Raw genomic sequence first — 18404 nt, 5'->3', positions numbered from 1 at the left:
TGTTTGTGCATCTTACCTTTTGTAGGCTGGATGCCTAAGGAGGGCTAGTTTTCATAACACATTTTAGGGAATAATAACTGTATGCAAAAGCAGTGAAATTTTATGTAAATCAGGTTGCTATATATTTATTTATGAAAGAGCCAATTCTAGTGTTCTAAATGTACTAAAGACAATCACAATTTTAACCAATACGATTTTGAGGAACGTGGCAAAGAAGAGAGCTCACCTGTTGTACCAAGTAAAATTGTAACAACAACTTTCCCAGCTGTGGTGATAAGGTTACCAATAATCTCCTTCACTTTGGAAGCTATTGAGGCAATTCTACGCAGTATTTTTAATTTTGTGGTTTCTTCATATTCTTCTTCTCCACATTCTGCATCATCCAGATCTTCATATATTAATGCATCTTCTGCCTCTATTCTCTCAATTTCATTCTACAATTAATAGAGAATTACAAAAAAATATATGGTGAATCTACTTAATACAAATCACCAAAAAATACTGATTATGAGTCCAATGACAAATATTTCCCACATTAATTCCAACTATTCCCTCTTTCTCTGTGGATAAACAGTTTATTCTTGATTTTCCTTCTCCTACCTGTTGTCTAAACAGTTACTGTCTATATGTCTCCCAATTCTGCCTTGTAATAATATATTTCCATATTCTTGGTTATTTGTTCGTCTGTTGTTCTAGTAACTGTAAACACTTATCTTGTTTCCCATTCAGGAGATTCTCTTCTGCCTAATCACCTCAAACTTTCACTACAAAATCCTCTTTATTGTTACCCCATTGCTTACCCACACTGCTCACCCACAAGAGATGGGAGCAAAGTGTATCAATATAAAAAGTGCTGTCCATATAATCTTTTCTTGTTGCTGCCTCTGTGGAATGGAACATGGGTTTATTTTATTTATTTATTTATATTTCAAATTTCGTCACTGCCCATCTCACTCAAAGCTATTCTTTCTCCTCCTACTCAGCATTACCTACCTGTGGGAACACCAAGCACAATCATTGTCCTGAAAGTATGGCAGGGTGGGGTTCTGAGTTTTAGCATTCTCTTTCCCAACATCTTTTGCAGGTGGTTGATTTTAGTGCTACTGGGACCAATACATTTAGCACTGTGCTAAATGTACCCCTTCTGTAGCACTTTGTTAAATGTAAAAGGAACTGCTTGTTTCCCTTTCCCCTTCTCTCCTTTCTGAAGCATTTCTCTTTCAAAACTGTTCCCTTCCAAGCTATTGTTCCACTCATAAAGAGGGGAAACACACCCATGCACACAGGCACACAAAGACACACATACTCTTTTTAACAGAACTTCGCCTGTTTATTTTGGAATGATAAATTACTCCAGGCAATCCCTTGTCCTTTATCCATCATCCAACTTATGCTCTAGAAGGTCACCTGTAACATTTTCCAGTTTATTTGCTTTTTTGTTTTTTGACAGCTCACAGTCTGCCCTCTGCCCCTGAAGCTCTGTTCCTCCCAACCTTGGTGCTTCCCTAGAGGAACCACTTGGAGCTTTCTGAAAACCCTTTGCAGTGACAACCAATATTTCATGTTGCATTGGACCCTTGGCATCCCAAGTTTCAGACTTTTAATCCTCAGACAGGGTCTGAAAATCATATAATTTAAAAAAATGTTCTAGCCAAGAAATATTGACCTTTTAATATTCTTATAGATAGAACTTCTAAAAACCATCACCATGAATTTTAGCTCTCAGAAGAGTAAGGCAGCAATGAACATCATTTGTTCAGGGAGAAGGGATACCATGTGATTTTTGTGGAGCCTTTATTTGGGATATTCAAGGGTATATTGATCTCCTGGAAGACCCACATTCTACCAGAACAATATTATCCAAATCTGAACCAGAAAAAATAAAAATAGGCTGTACAGCTGAGTGGTTTGGTCTCTCTGGCAGCTACAGCACAAACGGCCATGGATCTACAGAGCCCACTGGCTGAATGGGAGGGAGAGATCCCACAGCCGATCTACTGGGCCAAGTGGAGCCCAGTTCATTGCTGATCCAGTATATCTGCATTGGAAGTCTTTTGCTGCAGAACAGACTACTTTCAGACCAGCTACAGCCTGCCTCAGATGGAGAATACATTGTGAAGTCGTCAAGAAACAATGGGGCATCTTTGTATCATGTCAAGGAGGACACATGGATGAGTCCTTTGTGTTACAATTTGCAACATTAGTGCAAAACTACAATAGGAGATGTATTTTTGGTTCCAGATACCTGAATCAGGGATTTTGAGAGAAGAATCCTACATTACATTTAATACATGGCATGCAGTTAAGGCTTGCCCTTTCTCTTACTCAATAAAACAGAGGTAGGAAATACAATCTGGATGAGGACCCTAGCATGGATGGCAGCAGACTGCGAACTCTTTGCCTTTCAATATGGGTTCCTATTTTTAATTTTCCACAACTTCTTACATTCTCCTGACTTGTTGCTTCCCTATCACAGAACAAATCCTTAATTAAGGGTCTCCTTAATGGCAGACTTTGTAAAGTAAACAACTATACAGCACATGCTATCCTGAACTCCATACAAATAAAAAGGAGGGCAAAAGAAAGAAACATTATTACAGCAAGTGCTTAATTCCAACACTGACTAAGAATGTACATGCATTATTACACCAAGTCATACATTCAAACAAATAGTAACGATCAACATTTGACAATTCACCATCTGAGTTTGAATTCTTTTTCACTGCACATTATGATACAGAATATTATATTGAGCAGGTTATTTGAAGAGTTGTCTATATTTGTACTTGACAAGATCCGAAAGATTTCTAACTGTTTCTCAATGTTCTGCCATATAACACATAACAAACAAGTTAGGGAAGTTTCAAAAATACTGACATTGTGTACTCCTTAAGAAATGACTATTTGAAAAGAAATCTCACTGAGCAATTTGGGTCATGGAAAAGGTTTTGTTTTGTTTTGTTTTGACTCATAAAAATGCTTATTATATAGTTAAACATCTTTGTGGAAGTTTACTCAATCATATAAACATCTCAAGGGACATAGTATTTGCTGAATAATAACAATGCAGAACTGGAACATGTGATAACTATCTAATTTCATCCACATCTACTCAGAAGTCCAAAAGGGTTTTGGACTGCCATAGCTTTAAGATTGCAACTTTAATGCATTAGTTTTTTTTAAGGCTCATTTAGGTCAAGTCTGAAAGCCCATCACTCAACATCACTTTCTTAAAACTGTCAAATTCAGATAAAGTCCAGGCAGGAAGCATCACTGCTACCACAGCAGCTGTGACTGCTACTGCTACATTTAGAGCCAGAATGTCCATTAGTCACATTTAAGTATGATTTATTAACATCCAGCTTTTAAATATTTCCTCTGTGATATATATATATATATATATATATATATATATATATATATATATATATACATACACATACATACATACACACACACACACACACACACACACCAACAAAGGGTCCCCGGTCATCAAAATCCATTCTTGCAATATGCAAAGTATTACAAATTGTTCATGATTGGAACTTGTAAAAGAAGGAGAGTCTTGTTGTTATCATGGTGTATTTTAATAAGTCAACCAAGTTATTGCTGTTATTGCTTAAATGTATTACAAATTTTGTTCTGAATTAATAAAACCCATATAAACAACAATATCTATGATATCATACTTACTATATTAAAGTCACAATATTGGCAAGCTTATATACAACATTTTTATTTATTTATTTATCATATTTTTATCACCACCCATCTCCCCCACATGGGGGAAGTGGGATGCAAGAGAAATCATCTGCTTTGAAAAATCTACATGAGTTTCTTTCCAGGAGAAATCTGTGCACTGAATCTTTAAAAATTAGCCCTGAACTATAATAATTTGCTTTAGGTTTTAGGTGTAACATATGTTACTTAAAGGTAATTAATTCATTATATAAACTTACTAACTACTTAGTAATAATGCACAAAGCTTGTAAACACAGCTCTGTAAAATGCAGACTGATGGGTTCTTTCAGTGAAAATTTAGTATATTTATGTTCCCCCCACCAAATGAAAGCCAGTGTGGTTGTCATGAGTAAGGATGGCGAGCAGGGGGCTGTTAAGCGCATGCGTAGCACTGAGGAATTGGGCAGCCATTCAAAGAGACACAGATCGGGACCGCCTTAACCTTTGGGGTTTATATGTCTGGGTTTTTCCCACGCTTCTTCAGTTTGTTAGGATTCCTGTTATGTACAAGCAATAAAACATTAGAGACCAGTTCCTTGTCTCAGCGTGGTTCCTGGCTGTTAGGACAGTGGTGTTATACTAGGGCCAGTACAAATGCACCCTCAGCCTTGAGAGTTTGTTGGGTGATTTTGGGTCACTCAGTCTCTCTGTCCAACCTCTTTCAAAGAATGATTGTTGTGAGGAAAGCAATGGAGGAGACAATGCTGTCATGAGTACTGATGGCAAGCAGGAGGGGGCCTCTATCCAGGGGGAAAAACGCATGTGTAGTACTGAGGAATTAAGCAGCCATTCAAAGAGACACAGATCAGGCCCGCCTTAACTCTTGGGGTTTATCTGTCTGGGTTTTTCCCACACTTCTTCAGTTTGTTAGAATTTTCTGTCTAATGTAGCAGTAATAAACACTAGAGACCTATTCTTCGTCTCAGCGTGGTTCCTGACTGTTAGGACAAACGCTATGTAAATCACCTTGAACTGTTGTAGAAAGCTGATATATAAAGCTAATAAATAAATACATTAAACAATAGTTAACTATACTCCTGGATAGAATTCTACAGTGCAGCAATGACTGACATTCAATTACCACAATGATATGCTGTGATGACATTTTTCAAGACTTTACCAACTCTGGGTAGCTACATGAATTCCTTATATATCTAGAAGTTTAACTGAAAATATTTGAAAAGCAGTATGTTATACAGCTACATATTAACAAGGAATTTAAGCTTTATGTCTCAGATTGGGAAGTTGGGAGTCTTCCCCCCTCCGATGTGAGCTTTGAGCAAGAGCACATTGTTTTTCAGTATATGGTCTCTCCCTGTGGAATAAGCTACTCCCAGAGATATGGATGGCTGCTGATGTTTAGGAAGGCAGCCATAATGGAGTTCTTCAGCAGAACTTTTAAAGGCTAATTTTATGTTTTTCAGTTAATGTTGCTAATTTTATGTTTTTCAGTTAATGTTGCTAATTTTATGTTTTTCAGTTAATGTTGCTTATTAGAACACCAGGATAGGTTAGATTTGCATTGCCTTTAGATTATGGATGTTGTGTATATACTTGTAAATAGCTGAAAGTCCATGCTGATTCAGCAGTCTACAAATGTTGCAAATAACTAACTAAATGAAAATAATGTCATTCATTGTTCAGCAGTTTTTTTCACATTCAGAACTGCCAGTTTTTTTTTTTACAGAATTAGAAGGGAATTGCATGAATACAGAGAAATGACTATCATCTTCTTCCCAAAAGAAGATCTTTGTCTCTGCAAATATCTCCCAGAGGAGCCTGAAACAAGTGCTGCAGTGTTTCACCTCCCTTCACATTGTGTTAATACGGAATGAAAGGGAATATGATGTTTCTGAAACAGCCTAAACACACTTTTATACTATACTTACATTCAGCTCTGCTTGCAGATTCCCACCTGCCTTCCCAAATTTAGCAGCAGTGTTGTAAATCACAACTGAAGGAAGAGTCCCAAACAGTACTGCATTAGCAGCCTTTAATGCATGTTCATTTCAGAACCCAAAATCAATTAAGGCCAACCATAGGATGCAGGGCATACATCAATGCCAAACCAAAATGCAATATTTATCAGTTTCACATCCTTACCTAGTGGAACAGCTTCTGAAGGGCAAACTGAAACAAAACACTCTTTTGTAATTATTAACAAGCTTTTTAAAAATAAGGAAATTCCATTATAGGAATATTTCAGCATTTGACTTGATAAGTGGGTTTTTCCTACAAGGCTATATTTACAACTTCTAAGACACCTGCACTAGTCAGATAATTGAATAGTTTGTGTGCTCAGAAAGAACACTGTCTATAATGTTCATCATTTTCTCTGTAACACACAGCAGAAGCAAACGGATGAAAGCATGAAAGCTTTATTCCCTGTACATACGTTACTTGATTCTTTTTATTGCTATTTAACTTTATCACTTAGGCAAATTGCATCCTGGTGGGAATAGGGATGGCAGGGGTGAGGCACTTTAAAGTATAGTATGAGCACGTTGAAAAAAGCATCAAAGATTTTCTCCCTGCCTGTGCTTTGCCATGAAATTTGCTCCTCACCTATTATCCTCTTATTGGAGGTCTTAGAATCTGAGGCATGAAATAACTCTTGACAGGATAAGGAAATAAACACACCAGGGAAAGAAGGATAAGCTCTGCCTTTGACTTTACAGGAAGTCTAGGTAATTTACATTATGACCAGAGTTTGTGCTAAAGGAAACTCAACTTTGTTCAGGCAGCACATGTAAGGAATAAACCTGAGAAAGACACAAATTATGGAACAAAATCGTAAGATGAAAGAAAAGTCCAAAGAACTTTTACGATCATCTTGTTTCAGAAACCACTCAGAAATATTAGAAGCTGCCTTAATATTCTGAGTGGGACCACTGGTCCATCCAGCTCAGCACTGTCTATTCTGTGACTGATAGAAAGGGAATGTGGAAATCCTAGGGACTGAATCTGAGGCTCTCCACATGAAAATAATGTTCTCCACCCCTGAGCTATTGCTTCTTCCTAAAAGTATCACAAATGATATTAGGAAAGATGCTAAAATGCTTATGGTAAGTTCTTTGGAAGATTAGAGAAAGCTCCAAAATCTTGTTGGTGTAGTTTAATTTATTTCACAATTGATATAAATTTGGGAAACGTATCCATAAATTGTAAGCAATTCTAGCTCAACAATTAATAATGCATCTTCATTTGACACAAAAATGGCCACCTGCACTTTAATTCTCTGTTTGCAGCTGTACAGTTAAACCTCTCTTGTTTTGTTCACTTTTTACACCTTTTGAAACGTGTTGTACTTCACAGAGCTTGAAATCTGGGCATATCTCCAGCAGAATTCACCTGCTTTCGATTGTCTAAGTTCTAATAAAAACAGACTGCAGATGAGCTGGATATAAATGTGCAATCATTTAAAAGAGGCAATGAATTGAAAAGGCGCCTAGGATCATGCAGAATTTTTAAACATTATAATTCAATGCTAATTAAAAACATACCCATGGCTCATTCCTGGACTGACTTCTCTGTCCACAAATTTCTCTGTTCCCTCAGAGTCTAAGTCAGATATACCTAATTTTGTTCTGGATGGAGTTATGCTTTATTTGTGGTTATACAGGTAACATTATGATTGAAAATATATACATTCTTACTGAATACTCTATCAAACAACTTGAGAGCAACATACCATGGCAAAGAGTATGTGACTGAACAACAAGACACATAGCTTACATAACTGAGGAACCATTGCCTACTGCACCTTTCCAATCTGTGTAAATGTGAGAAACACAGGTGTACAATTATTGCACATAATAGTTTCTGTACATTATTATTATTATAGTGAAGTGACTTTCATACAGATTTATTTTTTAATTGAAGAAACATTAATATATTTCTGACAATATAAGTAGAATAAACCATTTTAAACTGAATTTGTGCCAGATTACTAGTATTGGTATTTATAATAATTCTGGATGTTCATGAGTATAACAGAATGTATATATAGGAAATTTTAACATTTTTATAGCTTTTCCATGCATTTCTTCATAGAAACAATCCCACTGAATCCTGTATTTCTATGTAAATACATATTTAACTTCAGTATGAATTTCTAGGAACTAGACAGTGGATAATCTACATTGCATAATTTACAGTCCAATTTTATCAGCTCCTAAAATCATGGTTTGAAGTATAAGGGATCTGCGATCAACATGTCATAGGATCTGTCATTGCCTCAACAACGTCAAAATTACTCTTCTTAGTAATTCTAAGTATAACAGTATTTTTGTAACTGACATGTACAGATAATAAGGCCCAATATCAGGTTAACAGATTGTCTGAAAATTCTGAAGACTTGGAAATTCTGCAGTCAGGTAGTCTCACTTATTGACTGCCTCATTTGGCGACTATTCAAAGTTATGATGGTGTAAAAAAACCCAGCTTTGCGAGCAATCCTCGCATTTACAACAATCAGTGTCCTGCAGTCACATGATCGCCAGTTGTGTGCTTCCCAACTGGCTTACAACAAGTAGAGTTAATGGAGAATGAAATCACGTGGTATTTCACTTGACCGTGGTGACTCGCTTAAGGACTGAATAGGAAATGACATCGTAAGTCTGTTGTAGTCATGATTTTCCACCATGACTATAGTGCTTGGCAACTGAGTTGCCAGTTCCAACTGTGGTTGCTAGGAGAGGACTATCTGTGTGTGTGTGTGTGCACATGTGCACGCACATATATATATATATATATACCTAGGTGTACTATATATTGGTGCACTTGACTGACTGATGACTGCCAGGAAAAGTCCCTGAAGTTTTCTTGGCAGGATTTTGGAAATGGTTTGCCATTACTTTCTTCCTGGGGCTGAGAGAGTGTGACTGGCCCACGGTCACCCTGTTGGCTTTGTACCCAAGGTGGGACTAGAACTCACAGTTTCCTGGTTTCTAGCCTGGTGTCTTAACCACTACACCAAACTAGCCCATATGATATGGTTTACATACTTGCATCAGATGTCATAATGTAACTGACATAAATTACATAATCACACCATTTGCACAATATTATCATGTTACCTGCATTGTGATTTTTAACATAACTGTGACTCCTGTATAACAGACTTTTATGGTTTACATTTCTAAATAAAAGGATAATAGGATGTCCTCTCTTTAAAGATATTTCCCTTGATAAATGCTAAAGAGGTAGCAAAAAATGAAAGCCATTTGCAGCAAGACTTATTCCCAGACTTATGAGAAAGTGCACAACTGGGAGTTTCAATACTTCAGTCAGTGTAGAATTAATAATAAAGCATTTCCCCTTCCTCTGGAAAAGTACATTGTAATGCCCATCCATAGCATCATGCACACTAGGAAAAATAATTTAAAAATTAAAAGAGTAAGTATAGACACATACCATGTCTTCATTTTCAAACTGCGCATTGTACTCTCCTGCATTCTGTTGTACTGGCTTTTGAACAATGTTTCTGCACACAAGCCATGTGGTCAGGCTAGCAATGATCATGACAATATCAGGAACAAAAATTCGGATCCCATTGCCAGCATCTGCTCCTTTGACACTGTATGAAATTGGAAGAGAAAGAAAAGTCAGTTCTTATTTAAGTTTTTTAAAAGATTTTTTTATCCTGACTTTATTTTTTTTATAAATAACTCAAGGCAGGGAACATACCTAATACTCCTTCCTCCTCCTATTTTCCCCACAACAACCACCCTGTGAGGTGAGCTGGATTGAAAGAGAGTACCTAGCCCAAAGTCACCCAGCCAGCTTTCGTGCCTAAGGCAGGACTAGAATTCACAGTCTCCTGGTTTCTAGCTAGTTCGACAACAACTGAAGGAAACACTTTTTAAAAAACACTAGGTATTTTGCAGCTGTATCTTGGATTACATTTCTTTTATTAAAGACCCCAGATATAGCTGAATACTGGACTTCCGGGTGGGGGAATGGTAGACTAGGACATCTCTGAAGGAGCGGAGACAACACTGTGGTGAAGACTGACGGACCAGCAGTATGCCCAGTCCAACAGAGTCTCTCTGGATAAGGGAATGAGTGATTGTCCAGCTGTGCTCTGGATGGCTGCTTCTCACAAGGAGACAGCAAGAAAGTGGTCAACTTGTGAGTTTGAGTGCCAGGAGATGAGGGAACATTAAGCTCATACACAGCTGAGCCTATATGGACACTGAGTTTGTTGAACCTCAGCTTCTAAAACACCTTTTGAATATAATTATTTTAAAGCTAACAGAGATCTTCTGAGCATCAGATTGGGGAAAAAAACTACCTGGTGAGTGATCCTTCATTCCAAAATAAAGGAATAGTTATATAGCAATTTAAAGAATTAAATGGCAAAAAGCTTAACAAGAATTTAATTTAAGAAAGTTTTAAATGGACTAAGGGACCAGTGAAATTTGAAATACTATGACTTTTGCCATAATGCTTTTGAAATAATTAAATAAATAAAATACCACCTTCGTGGGTACCTACATTTTTTAGTCTTTCAAGGAAGAGATCATTGGTGGATCTTCCAAAACAAAGAAACAAAGGAAATTTGAGACAGACCAAGTGATTATAGAAACATGAAATGCCAGAGGAAAAAGAAAAAGAAAAAGAGAAAAGCCTGTATTTTACTTTTGCATTTGAGGAAAAGTAGTGAAGCTTACAGAAATGATAGATAAAGGTATTACATTTGAGATATTCCAAAGGATTTTTGAGGAATTGGGAAGGAAACTCACAGCTATAATAACAGCATCAATATCAATATCTGCCTATGTCAATGTATCATTTAAAAGAGATCTTAAAGAAGAAATAAAAGATGTGATGGAGAATAGCTTGGAGGAATCTACAGGATGACAGAATGAAGAGGTAAACCAAATCATAGTCTACATGCAAGCTTTGGAAAACAAAATAGAAGTTGTGGAATATAAGTCAGAGAGGAACAATGAGAGGAAACACAACTATTAAGCTAAGAAATGAAAAATTACCTAGGCAATGACCTTTTACTGGATTTACAAAGAAGGCTGTTAAAGCCTTAAAAAATTACTAAGGTGGGAGAAAGAAGACTTGGATGGAGATAATTTCCTATGACAGCATCTTAATGCCAAATTAAGAATCAAGAATGTTAGAATACTGTGCAAAAGAAAAGAATATAAAGTTGACTTGTTTGATCAGGGATGAAATAAGAAGCAATTTTTCAAAATACTGGAAAACCTTTATAGACTTTTTGCTAACATTAGATAGAACTGTTAATTAGTTTTGGATTTCTTGATGGATAAGGGTTGGGATATGGGAAGAAGTGATCTATGTAATTTAATTTTAAAGGGGGTGGAGATGTATTAAGCTTATATTTGCGTAGAAGTAATTTCTGTAAATATTATTTTCTTCTTCTTTTCTGCACTTTCTATTCTCTTTTTTCTATCTTTTCTTCTTTCTGATTTTAGTTTATATTATCTTTTACTAATGTTGAAATCTTTAATAAAAAGTATTGCAAAAAAAGTATGGCTGAAGACTCGTTTTCTTGTCCTTCCTCTTGAGTCACAGTTAGCATATCTTCAATATCACCGATCAGGCTATGGACATGCAATAGGTCTGTATTTCCAGGCTTCCTGAATGCCTCTTGCTGGGCTTTTGGCATGATCCAGCAGAGCTTTACAGTATTATGATCTTTTGATGCCAGCAACTGATTGTGTGTAATTTGTGCTTCACTTGATGGTTTGTATGAAATCCTAATTTTCAATGTCTAATCTGCACTTTCCAGTATATGTCTGCAGTCATCTCTCTGATTCATTTGTTTTCAACTAAATTTATTCTTCTCAAGGAATATAAGATAACCCACTCTCCCCACGACATTCCTTGTTAATTATCTGGAGGGGAAAACTACTTCTTCCTAGTAAATAAATATAGTATATTCCTGATATTCCAATATAGAACGTTTCATCAGCTGAAGTAAAATGCAGAGAAATATCAGTATAGTATAAAATGCATAAGATTAAAAACTATTTGACACAGACTTTAGCAAACATAAAATTTCCAAGTCTCTTGAAGAATATGTAAAGCCTTAATAATCACATATGTATTTGGAAACCAAATACACGTCTTATTTTTTCTGGCAGTTACATTGTACAGGAGAAAAAGCAGTTTGGCAAAGTGTTCACCAACATATCAACAACACATTTGCCAAATATTTGCTTTTCAAATAGCATTATGAAGAATGCTGCCATTTAACAACTTGAATGCACATGCCAAAGTTGGCAGGCTCATCACTGACATAAAGCATGCAACATTTATGGGTCAATGCTGCAAATGAAAACCAAAACTTGGGCCAAATATAAATCTAGACACTCCCCTCCATGCTATTTCTTATGCCTCATTTGTTTTCTATACAAGCCAAATTACGTGTTCAGTGCATTGCCCAGAAATAAAAAATATGTTGACCTCATGCTGAGCACTGATTGCTCTACGATCCAAGAAGACTTAGTATCAATCCTATTTTCAGTGGACCGTCTCTAGCTGTGTGCATAGTTCTGTGCTTATTTAATTTTAATATGTCAGTAGTATGGCTGTAGTAGTAAAAAGAAATGCAGAATTGAAAACGAACCCTGTTGGAAAGCATTTGTGTAAGATCCACAGTTCATGAAAAGAGAATGCTGATACTGGCAAAAATTGTGATACCTTGGAGGTGTTAATTTATTCCCAGGTGAGCGGCATAATAAATTTTGGATTACAGAGGCAGCAGAAAAAAAATAACCCATTTGTTATACTTTCAAAGAGGATAATTCAAACCATATTCCTTTTTGAAACTTGGCAAGATTTTATATTTTTCATCAATCAAATAAAATAGGGTAAATAACTGTCTGCTTGTTATACTCAGGTATGGTAAGATGTGTGTTATTTATAAACATTTTTAGAGTTGGTAAGTTATGGTTGAGATTTGAATTGTTTAAATAGATATTGGAACCGATATAGAACAGGACATTTTTTGTATGATGCAAAATCATTTTATGATATCTCATCTTTTAGGTCTTTTTTTTAAAAAAGAAAGAAGGAATAATGAAAGGAGTGCAGTTAGTTGATCTATAAATATAATTATCAGCTTTCTCTCATGCATAAGCTGTCAACAGGGAAGGAGAAGCACAGGAATTTGCACCTGCAGGGCAAACTGTGTAAGACTACCAGTGTCACAGGTTCGTTTGATACCCAAGGGTTGTTTACTCAGACTCACCAAGACATTCCCAATGAGACACTGCACACGAAGACCTTCTTTTCACCCGTTGTATGTTGGGGGGGTTCTTTTACTTAAAAAACCACTAATTACAGTATAAAAGTGTTTTTTTTCTACCTAGGTGACCAACTAATACAATTCTTTCCAACTAACCTATAAGTCTATCACTATTAACCAACTAACCAATAAGTCTATCACTATTACTACTTTAACTATGTCTATTCTAACTAATACATGTAGATCACTAGGCTATTCTATCACTATACTATTTCTAATACTATAACTATTAAACACTACTAACAATTCTACTACTATCTTTAGAACCCAGTTCTTCTTTAAGTAGACAAAGTTTCACTTGCTCCTTCTCTACTACAAGCCTTGACTGCTGCTCTCACCCTTGCTTCTTTCTGTCCTCTGCTTCTCCTACACACCAACACCACACCCAGCTGTTCCAAACCCAGGGCTTTTAACCATCTCCCTGCCCTAGGTGTGTTAGGCTTAAAAGGGAAGGAAAGCACTTAAAGGGTGCCTACAATTTCATGACAGTCCATCCTGCCACAACCAGCATTTGCTATTGCAGACTGGGTCAGCAGTTCTTAAAGCAAATCACTAAGTACTGGAGTCAGGTGACTTCGATCTCCTACTTTTGTGGACATCAAACAGCAATAAAGGACCATCTCTTCAGGTACTGGAGTGCATCATCTACACACAGCAGCACTTTGATCTACCAGGCATGATCAACTGTATTGTTACTGCTATTCGTCTGTTGTGGGAAAGGAGAGTGGCAGTTCATAACAATACACATCTACAGAACACTATCATATACTTGTTGCAAGAGATTTTTTTTGAAGTTTTTCTACATAAGAGAAAAAGGACATTACCATCCTCTATTTCTGTCATTTGGCAGAAAAATGTAAGTGAAAACATGGAACCCTTTTAGCTTGGCCATTTAGTAACCATAAGACCTTATTTGATGCTGGGGCTAGATTGGAATTAGGAAGCAACTGGGCACACAGTCTAATTTCTTCCAACATTCTCATTAATAAAATGCTTGGAGAGAGTGGTTTAGAGAAAATCATAGATGGCTGAATCCATCATAAACCAGTTCCACTGTTTCTAGACTAACTGGATTTTTAATCTGCAAAAAAATGTAATTTAATACATTGTTTTTGCACAAAATGCATTTTTCTAAATGTATACTAAGGGCATTTTTAAACTGTTTTGAGCCAAGAATTGCATCAAACCACTTACAAAGTATGTCAAATAAATTCTGATCTGTACATTCACCAGAGAGGTGCAAATAAGGTCAGTTTGTATAGGAATTCACAAGACTGTCTTAAATTCATTAGATTATTTTGCTGGCCCCCAAATATCTGACAGAAACCTCAACACTCTAGAGAAATTAAGCCTAAATATGGATATGCTGTAAGCAATCTTTTCTAGGGAAACAAATACAGTATAGGAATCTGTCAGCATACAATTAATGTAAAGGGAATGAGGTTCAGAGATAATCGACTGAGGTTGTATTGTTGAAACACAAATGTACTATGAATTACTGCCAGAATATTACACTACAATGTATAATAATAACAATGGTGCCCCAAGCATTTATATATCTTTTTATCAGAAGCCTTGGGTATATTGTGTTGAGGCACAAATGTAGTATGAATTATAGTATGAATTACTGCCAGAATATTATACCACACATGTATAATAATAATGGTGCCCCAAGCATTTGTATATCTTTTTATCAGAAAGCCTTGGGTATATTGTGTAGTAATCCCAGTATATTAAGATATGTAATCACTGTTTATTGTTTATGCTATGTTGTCTCCTTATGATTTATTAATTAACTGAGGTTTTTAGTTTTTTAATTCCATCCCAATCTGGAGATTCTGGGTAGTGAATAAGATGGTAAAAATATCAAATAATATTAATAAAAAACAAACAAACCCCTTCACAAGTAGAATGCCACAAACCATTCAGCTAAGATTAAATTATTTACTTCTGGTTTTTAAACTGCAACAAACAAACAGTTAACCATCTTTAGCAGAGCACAAAAATTTCCCCAATCCCAAATCATAACAATACAAATACCTATGTTTTAATTCTTATATTAAGTGCAAACTCTAAACTGTTTTCTTTATTCTAAGAAATTAAACTGTAAGGGGTAAAAAACATAGATGCTGTCCTTGCCCAACACTGATATAAGAAGGCATGATACCTTCCTTGCAATTCAGATGCATGATGATGTGGAAAAGAAAAGGTAGCTATATTTTCTTGTCACTTTCTAGAGTGGAAAAAGTGGTTTTACAAATGCCAATTAAGAAACAATCCATTTGCAGAAGGTAAAGATCCATTGCACTTTGATGAGAGAATCTAGTTTCTCAATCAAAACTTCTTAACATGTGTTGCAACTGGGAAAATAGATTGTTCTTACACATATAGTTGCATGGATTCATAACAGAGAGCTTCTCTTCAGTCATCAGGTTTACAGGCATATTGTGTGCAACAATATTCTATACTTGCTTTTAATGATGTTGATCTCTTCTGTGCTTCATTCATTTGTTGTACCAAAATCATAGAAATTTTGCGAAAGTACAGAAAGAGGAAGTATTTGTAAGCAGAGCACCATATTCTGCTTTGCTGAAACTAGTTCTTTTTTTCTCCTGAAACATGTTTTATAGAGGCTTTGATGAACTTCCTGTTTATATTCCTATAATCCCACTTGCTATACACATTTTCCCATGCAAAAATTATTTCTGGTTGCTTCTGAATACATTCTGTCTCAATAGCTGCTTCACAGATCCTTTTTAATTATGCTATAATTGTACAGCAATTGTACAGCAATTGTACAGCAATAGTAAAGTCTCATGACTCATCTGGATATAAACTTTCCAGCATATTACAAAGTCAGCTTTAAACAAGGAAAAGTTGAATTCAAATGTACATTGCATACGCTATGGGACTCAACAAACTTAAACGTGAAGACCTGTTGAAGTCATCAAAATAGGAAAAGATTCTTTTATTACTCATATGATACCATGTGCTCCTGGTGATCTCCATTTGCTTAACTTGCTATGCAAGAGCAGCTAATCCCAATATTATATTATGTTTCAGCCATAAGTATTTTAATTTAGATGGATATAATATGCTTTCAACAAATAGGCATTCTGGAGTCCTGGTGAGATAATCATTTTTAATCTACAAATAATTAATGGGTATATTATGTATAAATGTAACATTAGATGCAAAACTAATTGATACCACAGATGTTTCAGAAAAATTCATTTTTTAACGTAAAGGAGAAGAAAAGAGGCTTGCCTCTTTTGTGATGGATTGATTGTTTTGGAAAAGGCTGCTAGACTTATCAGTCAAGAACCAACTCTCACACGCACTTCCCATTGTAACTCAAGAACTGATATATGCTATTAATATTTCTATTAAGATGGAGATTTATAAACAAAATCTCCTTTGATGGAACTCCTGGTGAATTGATGAGCATGTCCACACAGTTTTCTTGGCAACAATACAGAAATAGTTTGTCATGATTTTTTTCTGGAACAAGTTTTGACTGTCCAATCTAGCATTCCACAGCTCTGATACTCCCTGGTAGACTCCCATCCAAGTCTGACTTGCTTGGCTTCCAAGTTCAGACAAAGTCAGCCATGGTAATTTGATGAGGGACTTTATTAAAAACTTCTTGAATGTCAAGTACAGTTTCTTCTGGATAAAATGGCCAGTGGGCACTATTTACTGGATCACATTCCCTTCTCCCCTTGATATATTATAAATCGCATGTAATTCATGGGTGCTTCATAAATTCAAGATTTAGACTATATAAGCTTCTGATGAATCAGGCTGAAATATCTTCAAAGCTGACTCAGACCTTAATGTTACATAAGGCATTACGGTTACATTACTTTTTTCAATGTTTGTTATTTCAGGAACAACTTTTCATATCATAACCCATTCTATCAAGCTATTTCCAGATATCAATACACATATACTAGCAAAGATTAATCCTTGGTGCCCTTGCTGCAAAGGCTTCCTTTGTAGAAAAAGAAATGCAGAGTATACATATTAGATTAAATTAAATATGTCAGTACACAGGGAATAATGCTATTTATAGGAGCAGGAACATCAGTGGAGGGTAGCAATAGCAAATACAGCAAGAAGTAAAAGTCTCAGAGGACCAACCAACTTTGAGAGCAAATTTAGAGGCTTATAATAAAATTCCTTTCCCCTTTTGCTATTATTTTTTATACAAATTTGTAAAACATACACAAAAAGATCTGAATTATTGAAATCTGGATATGAATGAGTTTTCATTTGCAAGTTAGTATATTCTGGCTCTCCTTAAGCAGGGCGGATTAGCATGCAAGTCTGCTGAAATGGAAAGTAATTCCTACAGTAAGCAACTTTTTTGCAGTCCTCAGCCTTTACAAAATATACTGTTTTGATATACATGATCCTTACCGTATATCAATACACTTCCCACTACTGTATATAAAGAGATTCCACATCAGAAGGTAACACATACTTGAGTTTACCTACTTCTTTTTAAAAATTTCTTTGTTTTATTCTTTTCGACTTTTGCTTGCATTTTGAAGCAAAAAAAGCTCTAGTTTCAACACATTTAGTGTTCAGCTATTTCTGTTCTGTCATGCCATTTTCTTGACCATATTAGTCTTAACCTTGTATTTTGAATTTGCCGTGACCCTTAAAGGTCGAATCCTAGCAACACTCTCTAGTTTTACAGTATTTACAGAATTGTTTTCATCATAATTCGATCAAGAAAAGAAATAGTTGAGTCATCTAAATGAAGCTCATAAATGTGTAAATATCACTGATCAAATGATAGCATGATAGGATCGGGACATTCAGTGATAGATGTAAGTAGCTGAAGAAAATCAAAATAATCTTAAGGAGCTCAAAATGAAGTTAAAGATAAATTAAAGCTGGAATTACATGCTTAGTTACAAGTAAGACTCATTAAACAAATGGGATTTACTTCTAATGAAGTTGCATAAAATAGTGCTCTATTTTATTAAAATTCTTCCGAGAATACTTCCTTTTGTTTTACTAATAATATAAAAATCCAGCATTTGGTCTCTAACCTCATTTATTTTTAGGCTATGGATATTTCTTAAGTTAGAGATACTGGTAACCAATTAAATAACGATAAACTATAATCACTCCTCTAGGATTGTAAGAAAATAATTTCTACTATTCATAGTTTCTTGATTTACCCTTGGAGATGTTTTCAATACCTGGTTTACACAATTGCATCCTTTACATTACACTATTATTCCTATGTCTGTCCTAGTATTATAGAGCTTTCTGGGAAGAATTCAAGGTATTGCTTTTAATGTAATGTGAATAATAATTAGCATTAGCAATAATAATTAGCATAACAATATTTTCA

General features: G+C 35.5%; 1 protein-coding gene across 1 annotated transcript in view; it reads right to left on the bottom strand.

Moving 5' to 3' along the window:
- The window catches only part of PIEZO2 (piezo type mechanosensitive ion channel component 2), a 224439-nt gene that overhangs the window by 88669 nt on the left and 117366 nt on the right, over positions 1-18404 (bottom strand). Inside the window, exons 5-6 of the mRNA XM_063299098.1 lie at positions 9160-9322; positions 227-434 (exon numbers count right to left, since the gene is read on the bottom strand). Coding sequence (XP_063155168.1) covers positions 227-434; positions 9160-9322 — 371 coding nt within the window. The remainder of the gene's footprint in view (positions 1-226; positions 435-9159; positions 9323-18404) is intronic.

Source organism: Candoia aspera, chromosome 3 (genome assembly GCF_035149785.1).
Source record: "Candoia aspera isolate rCanAsp1 chromosome 3, rCanAsp1.hap2, whole genome shotgun sequence".
NCBI classification, from domain to species: Eukaryota; Metazoa; Chordata; class Lepidosauria; order Squamata; family Boidae; genus Candoia; species Candoia aspera.
Note: the sequence above shows the minus strand (reverse complement) of the source record. Positions and strands in the feature narration are given on the sequence as shown.